Source organism: Chenopodium album, chromosome 23, assembly GCF_948465745.1.
Source record: "Chenopodium album chromosome 23, dcCheAlbu1.1, whole genome shotgun sequence".
Classification (NCBI taxonomy): domain Eukaryota; kingdom Viridiplantae; phylum Streptophyta; class Magnoliopsida; order Caryophyllales; family Amaranthaceae; genus Chenopodium; species Chenopodium album.
The window spans coordinates 39,340,274-39,357,994 of record NC_137856.1 but is presented as its reverse complement, the minus strand read 5'-3'; the positions used below and the strand labels follow the sequence as shown (position 1 = coordinate 39,357,994).

At 35.0% G+C, this 17,721-nt stretch overlaps 2 protein-coding genes and 1 pseudogene across 2 annotated transcripts; 2 read left to right on the top strand and 1 right to left on the bottom strand.

Annotated features, from left to right (window-relative positions):
* Positions 1-1,165: 1,165 nt before the first annotated feature.
* LOC145608104 (UDP-glycosyltransferase 88A1-like) lies at positions 1,166-4,601 on the top strand. The gene is made up of 3 exons (XM_081663706.1): positions 1,166-2,184; positions 2,747-3,045; positions 4,288-4,601. The coding sequence occupies exons 1-3, from the start codon at positions 1,257-1,259 to the stop codon at positions 4,495-4,497; spliced, it is 1,437 nt and encodes a 478-aa protein (XP_081519832.1). The 5' UTR covers positions 1,166-1,256; the 3' UTR covers positions 4,498-4,601.
* Positions 4,577-7,283, bottom strand: LOC145607617 (putative N-acetyltransferase HLS1-like; annotated as a pseudogene).
* Positions 7,284-10,097: 2,814 nt separating this feature from the next.
* On the top strand, positions 10,098-17,476 carry LOC145609424 (uncharacterized). Its single transcript, XM_081664913.1, has 13 exons — positions 10,098-10,393; positions 11,407-11,593; positions 12,456-12,528; positions 13,058-13,205; positions 13,745-13,854; positions 14,561-14,701; positions 14,783-14,924; positions 14,995-15,138; positions 15,443-15,603; positions 15,694-15,768; positions 15,931-16,069; positions 16,828-17,097; positions 17,297-17,476. The coding sequence occupies exons 1-13, from the start codon at positions 10,115-10,117 to the stop codon at positions 17,447-17,449; spliced, it is 2,022 nt and encodes a 673-aa protein (XP_081521039.1). The 5' UTR covers positions 10,098-10,114; the 3' UTR covers positions 17,450-17,476.
* The last annotated feature ends 245 nt before the right edge of the window (positions 17,477-17,721 follow it).

The window sequence follows — 17,721 nt, the reverse complement described above, 5'->3', positions numbered from 1 at the left end:
CAACAAGTGACAGGGTTCAATCCTCACCCCCTCCTTTAATCTTACTGTTATATTTACCCTAGTCATTAATTTTGGATTTTTTTTTTTTTAATTTTTTTTTTTATTTTTGTGTGTGTGTGTGTGTAAAGTTAGTTCAAAAAAATTTAAAACTTTAATCAAATAGCATTGTTATTTGACATCTTAATACCGAATACAAAATTATTTAAACTACTCATACATACCAAGCCACCATTTATTCATCATAATGAAAAAGGCTAATTGGTCATAGTGAAAGTCATACCCAACTCAAATATGAAAAAATAAGTCTAAGGGCTTGTTCTCATACAATTATTTTCAGTTCAATTTAGTTCAGCTTCTAATTTCCTTCTCTTATAAAATATTCAGTTCGGCTCAGCTCTAATAAGTTCAGATCAGTTCAGATCAGTTCAGTTAATGAGAACAGACCCCTAACTCACTTATACTATGCATTTAAAATGGAGTACAATAGTACATGATGATTAAGCAATATTGAAAACAAAATTGAAATCCCAATCCATTAATTAAAACCGTTAATGTTCAATTACTACTTATTGCATCAAAAGGATACGGAAAGTGTTCTGGTGAACCGAATATATAATTAAAGTGTAAATAACAATGAATGTAATTGGTACATTTTAGATAAGAATATAACTTAATAAACATGGATCACACGATTCAATTCATTGAATCCCTCTCCTCAATAGTCAACCATGCATATGCATGTGTACAATTCTTTTAATTAGGACGGACCACCAATTGTAGAAAAATCATCAGTTGTACAACGTGATATTAATTTACTCCATATGAAATAATGATCAACCACAAGTCCACAACTTTATAAGTCTTAAGTTCATAACCATATAATAAAATCCCCACTAGCTTATTCTTATTCACACGTTATTTCTCCCTTCTTCTTCCAACTAAAATAAACTCAATTTCTCCATTTTTCTCCCTCTACTTACTTAGACATCAGGATACTGACTTAACCATCGGAGGAGGTTTCTGATAGAGAATATCCATATTAGGTAACTATAAGATATGTACAGATATCAAAGATAATCTTATACAAAATATATCCTAAACCTAAGATGAGAATATTCTATGGATATTCTCTATCAGTTTCACACTTTTACCTTGCAAGTATACCACCACACGAGTACGTTCAACACCAACGAACCTACAATTATCTCTTAAGAGATCATCTCCGATTCAACACCGCAACAATTATTACAATTAAAATGGAAACAATAGTACTATACCCTGCACCATTTGTAGGTCACTTAATCTCAATGATTGAACTAGGTAAACTCCTTCTAACACACTCTCCTTCTATTTCTTCCATCACCATTATCATCCCTGATTCTCCAATAAGCCGATCGTCGACGTACTCCTCTTACGTCTCCTCTATCTCCTCCTCTTTCCCTTCCATCACCTTCGTCTTCCACCCTCCCGTTCCTCTCCTTCTCGGCGACCTTTCCAAATACAACGATGTCGAACAAATCACGTACGAAACTCTCCGTAGTAACAACACCAACGTCCTCAAATCACTCGAATCTATTGTTCAATCCTCAACTATTTCCGCTTTTATTCTCGACTTCTTCTGCTACTCGGCGGTTGAAGTTTCTCAATCACTCAATATCCCTACTTACTTTTTCTTTGCTTCGGGTGCTTCTGTTCTAGCTTTCTTCCTTAACCTTCCTGTATATGATAGAACTTATAGTGATTCTTATAGAAATCTTCGAGTTTCGCTTGAGATTCCCGGGTTGTTTTCTTTTCCTACTAGTAGTATGATCGAATGCATGCTTGATCGTGGGGAAAGTTATAAGGAGTTTGTCAAGTTAGGTGAAACTTTTCTTAAATCGGATGGGATTATCGTTAATACTTTCGAGTCATTAGAGGTTAGAGCTATTAAGGGTTTGAGACAAGGGACTTGTCTTCCAGGTGTTAAAATTCCACATGTTTATTGTGTTGGGCCTTTGATAGCTAATCGAGGCGGTGAAGGAGGAGGAGAAAGTCGACATGAGTGTATAAGTTGGCTCGACTCACAACCAAGTCGAAGCGTGGTGTACTTGTGCTTTGGGAGTGGAGGTGTGTTTTCTAAGGAGCAAGCAAGGGAGATAGCTCTTGGGTTGGAGAATAGTGGGGTGAGGTTTTTATGGGTGGTTCGTATGCCCAGGGCCGTTTCTGAGATTTCGGGGGCCTAGGGCGAAATAATAAATTGGGGCCCTATAGTATATATATATATGAACAAATAATCATTTTTAAAAAAAAAAAGTTTTGACCAAATAATCTAGTTTTAATTATTGTTGAAAAAAACTTATAATAAGTTAAACTCAATGTAAAAATTCCATTAAAAAAAAAAAAAAAAAAACTCAATGTAAAATAATACTTCTATGATTATATACTACATTACTACTACAACTATATGGTAGTAAAAAAAAGAATTTATAAAGGAAGCATTTTGTAGTTATTATCGATATATACTACGTAAATGGTTACTAATTTTTAAAACAGGGAAGGAAAAAAAATAAAAGAAAATTGGTAAACATGGTAGTCGAACCTTAGACCTTAGAGAACATTTAACTTCACCAAGTTATCCTAACCACTAAGCTGGCGAGATACTCATGTTAGCTGTTGCTTCTATAAAATAAATATAGCTGTCTCATGAACTTAAAACAGAAAATGGGGCCTCTCCGTCCGTGGGCCCTGGGCGGGTGCCCCGGCTCAGCGACGGGCCAGCGTATGCCACCTAAAAAAGATAAGGCTAAGGTGCTTTCAAGGTCATTGGTTGAGCCAGATTTGGATTCATTCCTTCCTGAGGGGTTTTTGGAAAGGACTAAAGATAGGGGCCATGTGGTTAAGATGTGGGTCCCGCAAATTGATGTGTTGGAACATGGGTCGGTAGGTGGGTTTGTGACTCATTGTGGATGGAACTCGACTTTAGAGGCAGTGTGTGCTGGAGTGCCTATGGTGGCTTGGCCTCTATATGCTGAGCAAAGATTTAATAAGATTTTGCTCGTGGAGGAGATTGGGATTTGTCAGAGAATATAAACTCCTTAATCAGAGTGATTTCCATTGATCAATATTTATAGGGTTACAATGAGAAACCTAATCATATTAGATAACTATAAGATATGTACAGATATCAAAGATAATCTTATACAAAATATATCCTAAACCTAAGATGAGAATATTCTATGGATATTCTCTATCATACCCCCGCAGTCAGGGCAGGAGAAAATCGGATGCTCAGACTGGATCTGAATCACGCATCGAGCGGTAAGGATAGTATGGTAACCCATGATCAAAAGAGAAGTAGTAGACATGTGCCGGTATTGACGATGAGAAGCAACAGCCACGACCTACATAGAGTAGAGATAAGCACTGCTAGGCCGGAGGAGAAGGAGAAGGAGAAGAGCCGCACACAGACTTGGGCTAAGTTGCAGATCCAGAGAAGAAGAAGCTAAGGGATCAAACCATCATCGGGGAGAAGACACTACACTACTACGTGAAATCACAATTGAATAAAAACAAATAAAATAGCGCAAGATAAGATTAAATTCCACCGCTTGAAAATAATCCAAAAGAGAAACCCAGGTAGCAAGAATCAATACTCCACAAAGATTCCAAGTGCTGCAATAATAAGAGGAGCCAACTTGATAGCAAAAGAGATGTGCAAAAGTAGTTGACCTTTTGATATACGACCACCAAAACAAAATCTATGTGATTATGTGTAGAAAAACCAATGGAACAATGTAAGAATCATTGTTGGTCATGAGGAGGTGGAAATAGAGTGCGGCACATGGAGAAGGTTGGCAGATTTGGTTACTGTCAGTAGTGGGAGGCGGTAGTGTATGCGATTGCCACCAATGATGGAGGCGGCTTTCGCGGTTGCTACTATCGGTGGGAGGCGCAAGGTTACATAAAGATTCTAAAAAAAAACTTTGAGAAAAGGAAAAAAAAATCTATATGTGTGTGTTTGCGGAAGCATAAAAAGTTTGTGTATATCCCGCCGGTGGGTTTAATTTTCCAACCCACCGGCAGGGTGAGAATTTTTATATATAATCCCAAGATCTCACCTAAGCTGTGATACCATGTCAGAGAATATAAACTCCTTAATCAGAGTGATTTCCATTGATCAATATTTATAGGGTTACAATGAGAAACCTAATCATATTAGGTAACTATAAGATATGTACAGATATCAAAGATAATCTTATACAAAATATATCCTAAACCTAAGATGAGAATATTCTATGGATATTCTCTATCAGGATTGCGTTACCAATGGATGAGTCGGAGGATCGGTTTGTGAGTTCGAGTGAAATTGAGAAGCGAGTCAAACAAATTATTAGCTCGGAAGAAGGGGATGTGGTAAGGGAACGTGTGTTGGATTTGAAAAGCAAGGCTGAGGTTGTATTTAGTGAAGGAGGCTCATCTGAAGAATCATTGAATTTGTTAGTTAAATCATGGAAATGATGGACATGGCTTGTAATTTTTTTTAATCACAATTTTTACTCTCTTTGTCCCTAAATGATATTATTTGATTGATCTCAATTTATATAGAAAGGACTGAAAAATAATGACTAGACCTTTGAATTTGAAGCTTGTAAACCTCACAGCTATTCCATTTCCATAAGCTGAAAATTATCCAGGAGCTCGGCTCTGCAGTGTCTGTATTTGTGATCCTTGATATGCAGACCTTCCCAACCCTCAGTCCCTTATCATTAAAATTACATGCCCACGTTCCAAGGCTTGGATTACCTCTAAAGATTGTTTCAATGTCATTACATTTGGATAAGTCTTTGCAGTTGAGCTGATTTATAAAAAGAAACAGCTTGGCCGAGCTGCAACTTCTCTATATTTATAGTAGGATGAACATATAGAAGTATATGCAAATAACTCTAAACTTTATAGTGGCATTTAGGGTAAAGCAGATTTCTAGAAGCAACATTGCTCTCCTCGGTAGCTAGGAATACATACTCAGCACCATTTTTTGCAAGCCATTCTTCAATTGCATTCATCAGGTTGAGTCCAATTCCCGTATGCCTGTAAGTACCAAATACGAATAAGGAAAAAAAAGAGGGTTAACATGCCTAAAAATTCTAGCAGCCTAATATAGCATGAGTAAAGAGCAATGTGCCATGTTATGGAACCATACTATCTGTTTTAAGTGAAGTTAATTCAATCACTATGAAAAAGATGATTCAAGAAGCTTAAGTCCACTACCTAATACAGAACTTTGGTAATTAGTTATTGAAGACGATTGATAGAAGTGTCTAGATCATCCATAACACTTGTTCTATATTGAACACTAAAATCTTGTGCAACAGGTATTACAGTGATGTTACAGCAATTATTAATAATAACAGAGTGGGATTAAGGAAGCACCTGTGTCTTGGAGAGATTTGAAGGCCAAACATGTATCCCATCTTCAAATTTGATCTCCTCAGACCAAACCCGAGTTCTTCTATGCACCCTAGGACTACTCCAACAAGCTCCCCAAGCTTTGCCATCTTGATCTCTGCAACCTGTAGTCCAGTTTGAAGCACATTTTAATGATCTACACGTAGTCAAGTTAGGGAAAGAAAAATGCTCTTTCCTTGGTGGAAAATTTAAATTCATGTTATGAAGCTAAGAAGAAGACCAACTATAAGGCATGAAGCTAATTAGTAGCATGCAACTAAGGAACTAACAATTTTAAGGCTTATTAATAAACCAAGTGAAATTTGCATCAGGGAGAGCCCTCTTAATCCAACCTGCTAGAAAGAGTGACATAGGGAACCAACATAAAAATTATGAAGCTTAAGTTGAGAGCAAATAGAGTGTCAAGTTCAACAAGCTAACAAATTTCTTTTAGTTTCACATACCAACATAATTTGAACAGGGTAGAATCTGATCCTACATAAAGGGTCACCTGCCATATCCCTGAATATGGAGACATTCTTATTAGAACCTAATGCACAATTCTATTCAAGCATCTTCATATTTTCAAGACCAGTTCTGCATTGTAATTCCCGATCACCTGATTGCTCATGGTGCTGAAGAAGCTGATTACAAGAATAAGGGAAGACATATAAAGTCTATTCCTATTGAAAGTTGGTTTTACTAGGCTCACGGAATTAAATGTGCTGATCAATTTATACGGGGAACTATCATTGACATGCTACATTTTATTTTCTTATGACTTATCACAAGAGTACATATATGCATACACTGATCTTTTTTGTACTAGACCAAAGTTGTGGCAGAGAATGGCAGCTTCATTTGGTTCTGATGTTGGATTGTACCAAACTTATCTGTCTAATATATATAGGCAACACAAAAAGATAAACATATCCACCATGTTTGCCACACTAAAATCAAATGCAGCATGTATATCAAACCGTAAACGAAAACACTAGCCAACTACAAACATACAGCAAATTTATCACCGAAAAAAAAAAAAAAAAAAAAAAAAAAAAAAAAAAAAGCAACAAACCCATAACCCATTTCATTTCATTGGACTAAGTATGTGTGTTTACTGTATTAAACATATCTACAAACATACAGTGGACAATTTTTACTAGCAAAAAACCTGAAATTCCTGCACAAAATACTTTCCTCAATTGTACTACTATAGTACTATGAATTTTCATTTGGACATTTTTACAAACACCTAGAAGGCAAATCTCAAAACAAACCCTTATTATTAAAAACAAGCAGATCAGGTAGAGCAATCTCACTGATATTGTTCCTCAACTGGGTCTTAATCTTAGACCTAGGCTTCTTCAAGTGAACTGGGTTGAACTCCTTTCTCTTCCTCTTATACTTAACTATCTCCATATTTCCACCTCCATTGTCATCGTCTTTACCGCCATCATCGTCGGAATCGTGCCATTGAAGGGCATCAAGATCAGCAGTAACTTCATCAATACCAAGGCAAACATCATTGTTAGTAGAAATCTGGGTTTCATTCAAAGTTGAACGATGAGGATTAATAAACTCATCAATTGCATCCAATGCTTCCAAAATCATCTCCTACAAAAAAAATTTATACTCAATAATTTCAAACATAATAATAATCCATTAAAAAAAAACAACAAAAGGTGATTTGAGGAAGATGGGTATGATTATACCTTACGACGATTTCGGCGAGTAAGTCTGTAGAATCCATGAATGTAAAGAATGTGATTGAGTTGATCGAAGTTGAAAGATGAAGAAATTAAAGGATTGTTGAAGAATAAATGATAATGTTCAAAACTAAGGGTTCTAAGCTTTGCCATTTTTCTCTGTTTTCAAGCACTAACTGCTCAATGTTGTTGAGGAGAATGAATGATGGTTGGCGCCAAATACATTTTTTATTTCGTTTAAATACCGAGTATTGATTTGCACATGTATTATACGGAGTATTTTTATACTCCGTATCCATATCATGGTAAAATGGTATGTTAATATATTATACAATTATACTCCATATTTATCATGGTATATTGATTGTAAATTACATACTAGTATATTAGATAGATTTTGTACAAAATTCATCTAGTAATAGATATTGTACTCGGTTGGTTGATTTTTTTTTTTTTTTGACACACCGTTAGTTGGTTAGTTAATGATATTTAACTATATCTTATCCTACTATCTATAGAATTATACTCCGCATCAAATTTCATCAAAATTCTATCTTCACGTTGCATGCTTGGCCAAAGGTCAACCTCCTTATATATAAAAGTGAAGAAGATTTATAGTGGTAAATTTTGATTATCGCAATTATTAACTCATCAACAACGTAACTTTCTTTCTCTTTATGGAGGAAAAACCTGGAGAATCGTTCGATAACCTTCCACCCGGTTATAGATTTCAACCCTATATGAAAGAATTAATTACTCACTATCTCAAACCCAAGATCAACGGCTTTCATTTGCCTATGAATCCCATACACGAAGTTGACAATATCAATGTTTACGGCCCTGAAGAACTCACTGGTACGTACAATTGCATTACTAATACCTTTTTTTTTTGTATGCAAGCCGAAAATAACTAGTCACAAAAGCATATATATTTACTCTATTCTTGATTTGGGTGTAATTAATAATCTTTCAAATTCTTACTTTTTAGTCCTTCACAAATTAAAATTTATTCTATAATACATATTCAATGCATCTCCGCTACACGGCTACACCGTGGCTAATTGACACGCGAGTAAACCCTGACCGGGTAAACCTTGATGACCAACTGAGTAACCCTTGACTAAGGATCCCGTAACTGAGTATCCCTAACTACACGGTGTGGTCAACCACATGTGTTACATAATTAGGGTTTATTTTATTTGTCAGCTAATAATTTTTGAATTTGAGTAATTAATTTACTCGGATTGGGTTTTTTATAAGAAAAATAAAAAATAAAAAACCTACTAGGCATATGTCTTTCTTTTTTAGCTATTGCGACTAGTACACTACTGTATCATCTAGGATATGATGAATTTTTTTAAGATTAATTATTAATTTGTTCTTGTAATTAAACCTTGCAGCCAGATTCAATCCACAAGGAGAAGGAAAATGTAAAAGTTGGTATTTTTTTACACCAAGGAATAAAAAATACCCGAACGGGAGAATTCCGGACAGAAAAGCCGGTGACGGATTTTGGAAAGCCATCGGAAAAGACCACCCAATCAAAGATGATGATGGTAAATTGATCGGACACCAAAGGTCTTTGGTGTATTTGAAAGAAAAACCTGATAATAACAGAAATAAGGATAAGAAAAAGAATAATAATGAGAAGACACAATGGCATATGCAAGAGTTACGAGTCCGTGATGATGATCAACCCAAAGTAACACCCAAGAGGAAACGAGATCATCAACAACATACCAATACTAGTATGAGGGTACATTAAATTTTAATGTCTTTGTTAATTTTTAGTACTGTATAATAATAATAATAATAATAATAATATCGTTTGTTGCAACTAAAAATTAACAAATGTATATATAGTTTAAATTAATTTTTTTTTTTTTTTGGATGCGATGCAGTTGGATTATGTGCTATGTAAAATCTACTACAACGAAGGAGCCAAAAAAGAAATAAAAGATGTACAAGTTACAAAAGAAGATAAAGAAGTGGTAGAAAATAATATGGAAGAGGAAAACATCAATAGCCACGAACAACAAATTAGCAATCAACAATTCATCTCCAACACTAGCTCCAACCAATTTGTAGGCTATGGCTATGATTATGAGGTTAACAGCAACAATAACCTGATCAGCTACGACAATAATGATGGCTTGGTTAACAACAACAACCTCATGAGCAATGACAATAATGATGGTTTGGTTAACAGCAACGATCTCATCAGCTACGACAATGATGTCCTAAATAACTCCATCTATGGTAATCTTGAAGATTTCTTGCCGGATTTTGATAGTTTATATGACAAGATATCGACCGAAGAATTATTGGACCAATTAGATTTCACAAATTGATCGTTAGATTTTTTTAAAATTTATTTATTAGTCTGAGACACTCTTTATTGAGATTTTTGGTGGTTATAAGTTTTTTTTTTAGCTTTTTTAGTCTTAGTTTATTTTCAATTTTTTAATTACTTTGTTTTTGGAAAAAGAAAAGCTAATACTACGTATTAATTAGTTGATAGAGTTCATGGCATATAACCTTTTAATAAAATTCATGGTATATAGCCTTTTACAATCTGACTAATACTTACTCCATCCGTTCCCTTTTGTACTTTATGTTTGGAATTATACGTGATTGTTGTTAAGAATTTTGTGTAAAATTAAGGTTAATTGGCATAAATCAATCATTGAAAGTACAATTTTTCATCAACAGTAGGTTTTCCACCAAAAACAAATACTGTAGATGCAAGAAAATGTAATAAAAAAAGAAAAGAAAGCAAAATCTACCGTAAAGCCCTCTCCTCGAGGGGAATTCCTAATGTAACTTAAGTCGTATTTAAGTATTTAACCGACTTTATAAATACAAAATACGGAGTAGAATCACAAATAGTGATACACAATGACCTAAGCTGTTATTTTCCCGCGCAAACCAAACCCTTCCTCCCGACTGCCGAAACTCCAAAATCCTCCATTTCCAAACCTTGAATGGATTCTTCCGCCATGGATTTAGACGAAGAACTTGAAGATCATCCTCAGCAGCAACAAGACGACATCGATCCATTCATCAAATTCATCAATTACGCAAGCTCCATTCTCTCTCCTCCACTCAACAATGTCGACGAAGACGAAGAACCAACTTCTGACACTGAGGAGAGAGAAAGAGAAGGTCCTGGTTGGAGTTGGATCGCTTCTCGTGTTCTCAAGACTTGCATTTCGTATTCCAGTGGTGTTACCGCCGCCATTCTTCTCTCCGAACTTTCTCAGGTCAACAATTTTTTTAACCTCATTTTCTTCGATTTTGTTGAATTTCAACTTTATTGAAGTTTAGATTTGATGAATTTATTAAGGTTTAGCGCAATTTCGATCATTATGACTTTTTTTTTGTAGTCTAGGACTCTAGGTTTGATGAATTGATTTAGGGTGTGATTCAATCATTTCAACATTTTTTATTTTCATTTTTCTTCTAATTTGTGGAATTTCAAGTTTATTGTAGTCTAGGTTTGATGAATTAATTTAAGGTGTCCTGCAATTTCAATCATTTCGACATATTTTTTTTCTTCATTTTCCTGTAATTTTGGAATTTCAAGTTTATTGTAGTCTAGGTTTGATGAACTTACGGTGTCCTGCAGTTTTAATCATTTTGACATTTTACTTCGAATTTTATTAATTTGTGGAATTTCATGTTTATTGTAGTCTAGGTTTGATGAAATAATCTAAGATGCCCTGCAACTTTCAATCAATTCGACTGGATATGTTTTTTTTTTTTTTTTTTGGTTCTATAACGAAATTGCTACTTGATATCCGGCTCTGTGTTTATAAATGCTACTAATTGTAGCTGGATTTGTTTAAAATTATTACATGAATATATGTGTTTGAAGATTTTTATTCTACCACATTAGGGTTAGAGTTTTGAATTAGTTATGTTTGCAGGCCTATTCGCGCTTATATGACTTACTAGGATAGAATTTTGAGATGTACATGTTCCATCTTTGGTGTTTTCCTTGAAATTATTGTGTGGAATATGGAAAAATGTATCCTACAATTTTAATAGTATCTGCAAAAAAAGGAGAGTAGACTTGTGAGTTGCATTTTGTTAGCCGTCGTTTGATCATTTGTCATGGTAATATTGCTGTTAAGAATCTAAGTGGCGCTTTAGATTTAGATTGAAATTTTGATAACATGATTAAGTGCAAAATGCCTAAAATAATTTAGGTGGCTAAATGTGATGAGTGGTTGATTAATTGTAGTTTGTGTATCTGGTTAATTGGAGTTGGCAGGCATGGAATGAACAGAGGAAAACAAGTGCGCCCAGGAAAAGACCAGATTGCATTAACCAACTGAAGAAGAAACATAAGAGATCTAAGCTGCCGAATACAGTTACAATTGATACAATATATGAGAAGAATTTTTTGTCTCTGAATAGTGTTTTAGAAGCTGTGGTTGTTGATACCTTTGTTCTTCCAGGTTGGTAGTTTTATTGATTTAGGGTTATTTATGCTGATGATCACAAGTTACTTATGTTTTGATGATGATATTCCTGCAAATCTTACCATTATGAATCGTTTATGGTTTAGGTTTCATGATTAAGTTATAAGAGTTTGTTCAACTTTTCCTTGGTCAAATACTTATTGCTTTCCTGCTCATAGCGAGGACTTGAAGAATAACTAGTGGGAAATTTCAGCTCTGGATTATGAACAACTTGATTGAATACTTTAGTAAATTATCCTTCTCTCTCTTGTTCTAAGGGCTGTGGGCAAATGATATGATGCATTGTTAATTAAGAATCCATGGAAACTACCTCTTCGCAAGTTCAGATTTATTAGAAAAGTTATGCACATTTAACCAACTTGGAGTCCCTTTAGGTGAGAGCTTGAGTTTTGTTGGAAATATTGATAGAATATTTAATAAAATGAACCTGATAACTCCCAAATTGTGGCAAGAAATATTTCTTCTCTGGTATCTTATCTTCGGGGTTGACTAATATGATTCTCCGTGTTTGTCTTGAAAAGTTTTGGTTTGCATAAACTCGAGGGAGGTATTGAAGGAGGGAAAAAAAGGGAGAATGAATGATAGTGTTGAGGAGAGACTAATCTCACATTCTCACTTATCTGTACCTCTACATTGGATAACTTGAATAGACTATGTTACTCAAAGTAGACTAAAAGTGTCAGACATGACCTTTTTATGAAAATATTGCATGATTTTATTCCTAAATGAAGTGTTGAAGTGTAATTCCTATGTCCGAGCTTCAATATTTTGACACAGGTACTAAAGGTGGATTGAATTTGGAGTAACATAACGTATAAAAAAAATCTATCTTTTTCAGGAACAAAGATCAACATGATTACTCTGGGTGATTTTTGGAGCTCAAATACTATTGATCTTTATCTCCACAGAAGGTACATATCTGTAACATGTTAACTGTCAGAAATTTGCTATCGCATCATTCTCTTCTAGCCAACTGTCTTGTATTATTTTTAGTATTCAGTCTTTGAGAAGAAGACTTCCACCAGAACTTGTTAACTGTGGATTGAACATATTTGAATATATTTTTCTAAACTAAAATTCACCTATATTCTAAGCCTGAATTGAACTTATGTGGACTTGCCTTGGACATCAGAAATCATAACCTAGAGTTGAACTTATTAGAACTGAAACATATTTGTTAAGGTGAAAAGAATAGGCCTTTAATTCCCATGAACCATGCCGAGTACACTGTTGGTGTGTTAAGTTTGATTAAGGTATGAAGGAATGCACTCTTGCTTGCTTACTTCATATATCAAGTCCTTGCCTTTTCTGTCTAACATCACAAGCTAGTCACTTCATACCTACTAATCCATTATCAAATATCCTCTATTATTGACATAAAAGAATAAAATTTGTTACATTGGTAATGGATTTAAAACCTTTGGTATAACACCATTGCAGGTATTATGATCTGGTATCTCCTCAAAATGGAATTTTAAGGAAAGGAAGGGAAGTGTTTCTCACAGGGTGCTATCTTCGAAGTGCTAATGAAGGTTCTGGCCATCCTCGACTTTTGCCTACAGAATATCTGGTGATTCTGTTGGATGAGGTAATCAATTGAGCTCTGTTGTGATTATTGATTTTCTTGTGATGTACACATGTTAAAGCTGTGATGACTTATTTGGCTACGAGAGCTAGATACTGCCTTTTATGAAACAACAGTCATTTTGAGTTTTTGGCATGATAATTCCAAGTGCTGAATTCATGGCTAGAGTGTCTCATACAAATATTGCATCCTACAAGTTTCTAATTTTCTATTCTCTTAATTACACCCTAAAGGCCCGAAACCCAAGAAAATTGTAAAAAGATTTTATTGCTCTTGGCTCCTGGAGGTGTAGGCTATACAAATAGATACTGCCATGATTTCTATGCTAGATATGCCACAGGACCGTAATATTGTTTTTCTTGTTTGTCTCGTAATAACCGAATAAGAATAGAGTTCTGCTCTATTTATCATACTAATTCTTGATTACTTGGTGTTAGTCTTAATGTATGTCCAGCCAATTCAAATTTTGTTTTAAGACGTGTATCTCCTAGTCAAGGAAGTCGTAACATGGCATGCTTTTGCTAAATATTGCGCTATTTTAGGAGCAAGACGATGATGCCATGTTACTGGGCGCTCAATTTTGTACAGACTCATTCTCCTCTATTTCTCTTGATGGTGCAAATGAAGGGGGATCTTATTCATTATATGCCAGGTAATAGAACATTCTTGGCTTCAGTGACTGTAACTTTGGTTGTAATTATATCTGTCTGCCACCCTGTGCCCAAAAAAAATATTCCCATTAACCCAATGGACAAATAGGAATTTTAGCGAATTTCATTTCCCTGGTAAATTCTTATATTTATTATATGATCTGAAATAGCTTGGACAAATTAGAGATTAATGTATAAAAACAGGTTTGAATTAAGAGTTTGAATATAGCATAAGATAGATTGATAAACAGAAGTTTTGAGAGGCTTTCTCTCTTCCAAATACATATTATAAACCTCAACAATATTTAGCTTGATTTCCCTCTCCGTAATCTTCTCTATATGTAGAATTTTTTCCTTAACTTATTCCCCAATCTACTCATAACTAACCTCTAAAGACTGCCTAAAGTGATCCTCTCCCTTGCATCAGTTTATTGCATAGAATAGTTTGTGTTTGGATGCACTAACTTCAGTAACATGTCATCTCTAGTTGAACCTATGTTGGTTAGATTTATTTTATATATATATATATATATATATATATATATATATATATATATATATATATATATATATATATATATATATATATATATATATATATATTAGGTGGGGCAACATCCCTTTTGACATCAGCTGGCTATATTTGGGTGTGGTTTGCTTTTATCTGGCTTTGTTTGGTTCCTTTTCTAAGAATCATACTGTATATAGGATTGAATCCATAGGGCCTCTTGAAAATTTGGAGAAATTTGGTGGTATACAGAGGAAGCAGATTAAGTTAGTTGATAATGACAACTCTAAGATGAGCTTTCTATTATGGGGTGAGCAAGTTGCGCTGGCTAATCTCTTTAGGTAAAATTCTCTTCTTCTAGCTTCTTTGTTTCTGGCATTAGTGTTTTGTTACTTGTTATACTAATAGTACATCATTTGCAGTGTTAAAAGTATGCTTGCAATTGATAGACCATTCATTGGTAGTTCTTCGGAGAGTGATGTGGAGACATGTGGAAGTGTTTGTCTTGAGTATGGCAGTGCAACTCAGTTATATCTAGTTCCATTTATTCGGCAAGAGGAACAGGTACTTTTTTTTGTTCTATTTCAGCACAATATTTCATGAAAAACAGAATAAGTAATGTCTATGGGTTCAGGTATGTCTAGGACTGACTCCAAATCGATTACGAGGATCAAGGCTGACAACAGCTTCATGTCCTACTCAAGGCCCTAAAGCCTCTCAAATGACTCTGCCATGTGACTCTCAAGGGTCAGTTGATTTCAGCAATTATCCTTTTCAGGTGAGTTGTCTCTAAAAATTAGTTCTCTGTTGTTATTAGACTGTTATTATGCAAAATAACGTTGTTGGTCTGCCCACATAGCCATCCACTGATGCACTAGACAAAAAAAATTTAGGCCCTTTTAGATACACAGGAAGTACTAAATTTATCTTGTAATCTAAGGAGAGTGGTATCACACAACGGAATTGTCTAATTGCCTGCCTCTATTGTGCATTTGTGTAGTCCTTTGCTGTAAATGTTACTATATTTTAATGTATTTAATATTCTTAATCTTCACCAATGTCTTACTTGTTCAGTCTTGCAGTCTTTTATTGTTGATTTGCACGAGAAGATGACTGGCATTAGCATCTACGGTGCAGTTATGGACATCTCTCGAGAAGCAAATACTGCAAAATCTATCTTTAATATGAAGATTCAAGATCCAACAGGAGCTATTTGTGTAAAGCTGCATTTTAATGAATCGTGGTATTACTGATAGACATTTTGAAGTTTTGTAAAATATTTCCTTGTTAGAGGATCAATTTGTTTGTTGATTTCTTCAATCATGTTTTTCAGGTCTTTAGGGAGATTGAGTCTTGGTCACACTGTATACATCTCTGGTTTGACATGCGCCAAGACAAAACACAAGGGGTGAGCTCACCACTTATATCCAATGATTATTGATATGCGCATAATTTTTTCTATCTTCATTGGCTAATTGTTTCTCTGACCAACTCTTGTAATCTGGTTCAAGTAACATATGCTTCTGTATAGCCTCACCTCAGATTGTGATATATCAAGTTTCTTTGACAGTCTAGAAGCACGATGGTTTGAAACTGGTCCTGGAACTTCCTTTGCCAACCTAAGTTGCTTGCCTGCAATCCTGAACTCATCTTGTCTCCACAAGCCTTCTTACCTTGCTGATGTTTTAAGGCAGAATACTGGTACACATGTATGTCTTCCACAAGCTGGCATCTTTTGAATCACCTGGCTGATTTTGTGTGTGTGTGTGTGTGTGTTTTTTTTTTTTAAAAAAAAAATGATTTTCTGTTAGATTAGCATTCATCAGTTTGATGATTGCACTTCCATGTTGGTAGCATAGCCTATGACTGGTTAAATTTGTCTTTGTCTCTGTTATACTACAATTTTGCTTCTGGTTAATTTTATAGACTCGACCTATGCATCTTTAGCCAAAGCTGAAGCTTGGGGTTTACAAAAGTTTCTTGTGTAGAACTAGCTAGCTGAAATGGTGAAATCTCTGGAGTAGTAACTTTGTGCTTGCTCGCGACTGATAAAGTAATTTTCACTTGACTAATATATTCTCCTGGCTTATTTGGTCAATCCTATAAAATTTCGTTGTACTCCTAAAACAGGAATTATCGTAAATATTTTTAAGTCTTTATGTACTACATACTTAAATAGTTAAATCTGACAATTCTTTGAAGAATACTCTACTGAAACCTTAATTCAGTTTCTTTGCCTTTTTTTATTGGCTGCCTCCTGTCTTTTAGAATAGAATTGGCTGTGAAAAATATAAAACTGGGGGGGGGGGGGGGGGGGTTCTCACTGCGAGATGAGGTTTAACTGATTCCTGAATGAGAATATACCTTATTTCTCGTAAATTACAAATAGATCTGATAAGTGATAATAAGTTGGATTGTTCATAAGTCTTACCCTGTTTCTGCTGCTGCTGCTGTCAATACCAATCAGATTTGCAGGGTGTGGCTGGACCAAGTTGAATACTGTCATGTTAATACAAGATTGGCACATGTTACTTGTGGTCATTTTGTTAAGACAACTGCAAGTGGTTCTATGGAATGTGAATTTTGTTGCTGCAGCTGTGAGATGAAAACTAGACGCACTTTCCATGTAAAAATAACTGTGGCTGATGATAGTGGTAAAGTCTTTGCATGGTGTACTGGTCAAAATGCGATTGAACTACTGCAAATATCTCCAGATGAATTTTATGAATTGCCTGAGGTATGCTTAATTTGATCATATGGATCCAATCCAATTGTGTACTCACTATTTGAAAAACTCTGCTCAAATATTGGGACATTTGTGCATAATGATTTAAATAAAGTTGCTGGAGGTAGGAATTTTCAAGTGTTTTATTCGGAGACAATAGATTAGCCTCAAGCTTAATCATCATCTAATTGTTGCTTCCCTTGGCATTCAGGAGGAACAGGTTATTTACCCATGTTCGCTGGAGAACGAAAGATACATGATAGCAATTGTGAACTGTGGTCAGCAGGAAACCATCTTCAAGGAATGTGTGACTGCAGAAAATGACATGGTCCCCTGGGAGATCACGCGCGCCCTTAAATTATAAATGTTCAATCTCTGGCTGTAGTACTAATGCAATTAATTGAGCTTCATTTAAGAATGATTCCGAACATTCAGTAAATATATTTTGGCAGAAGCTATGAATGACATGTTTTCGCTTCCAGAATTTTTGTAAAATGCAATATGTCAGATTGTCAGTCACTAAAAGCCAAAGACTCATTCTGTATGTAAAGCAGCTACGGGTCACAGGTCCTTAGCATTTCAGTACTTAGACTACTCACAAAGCCTCCAAAATCGCTATCAAAACCATCAAAATGT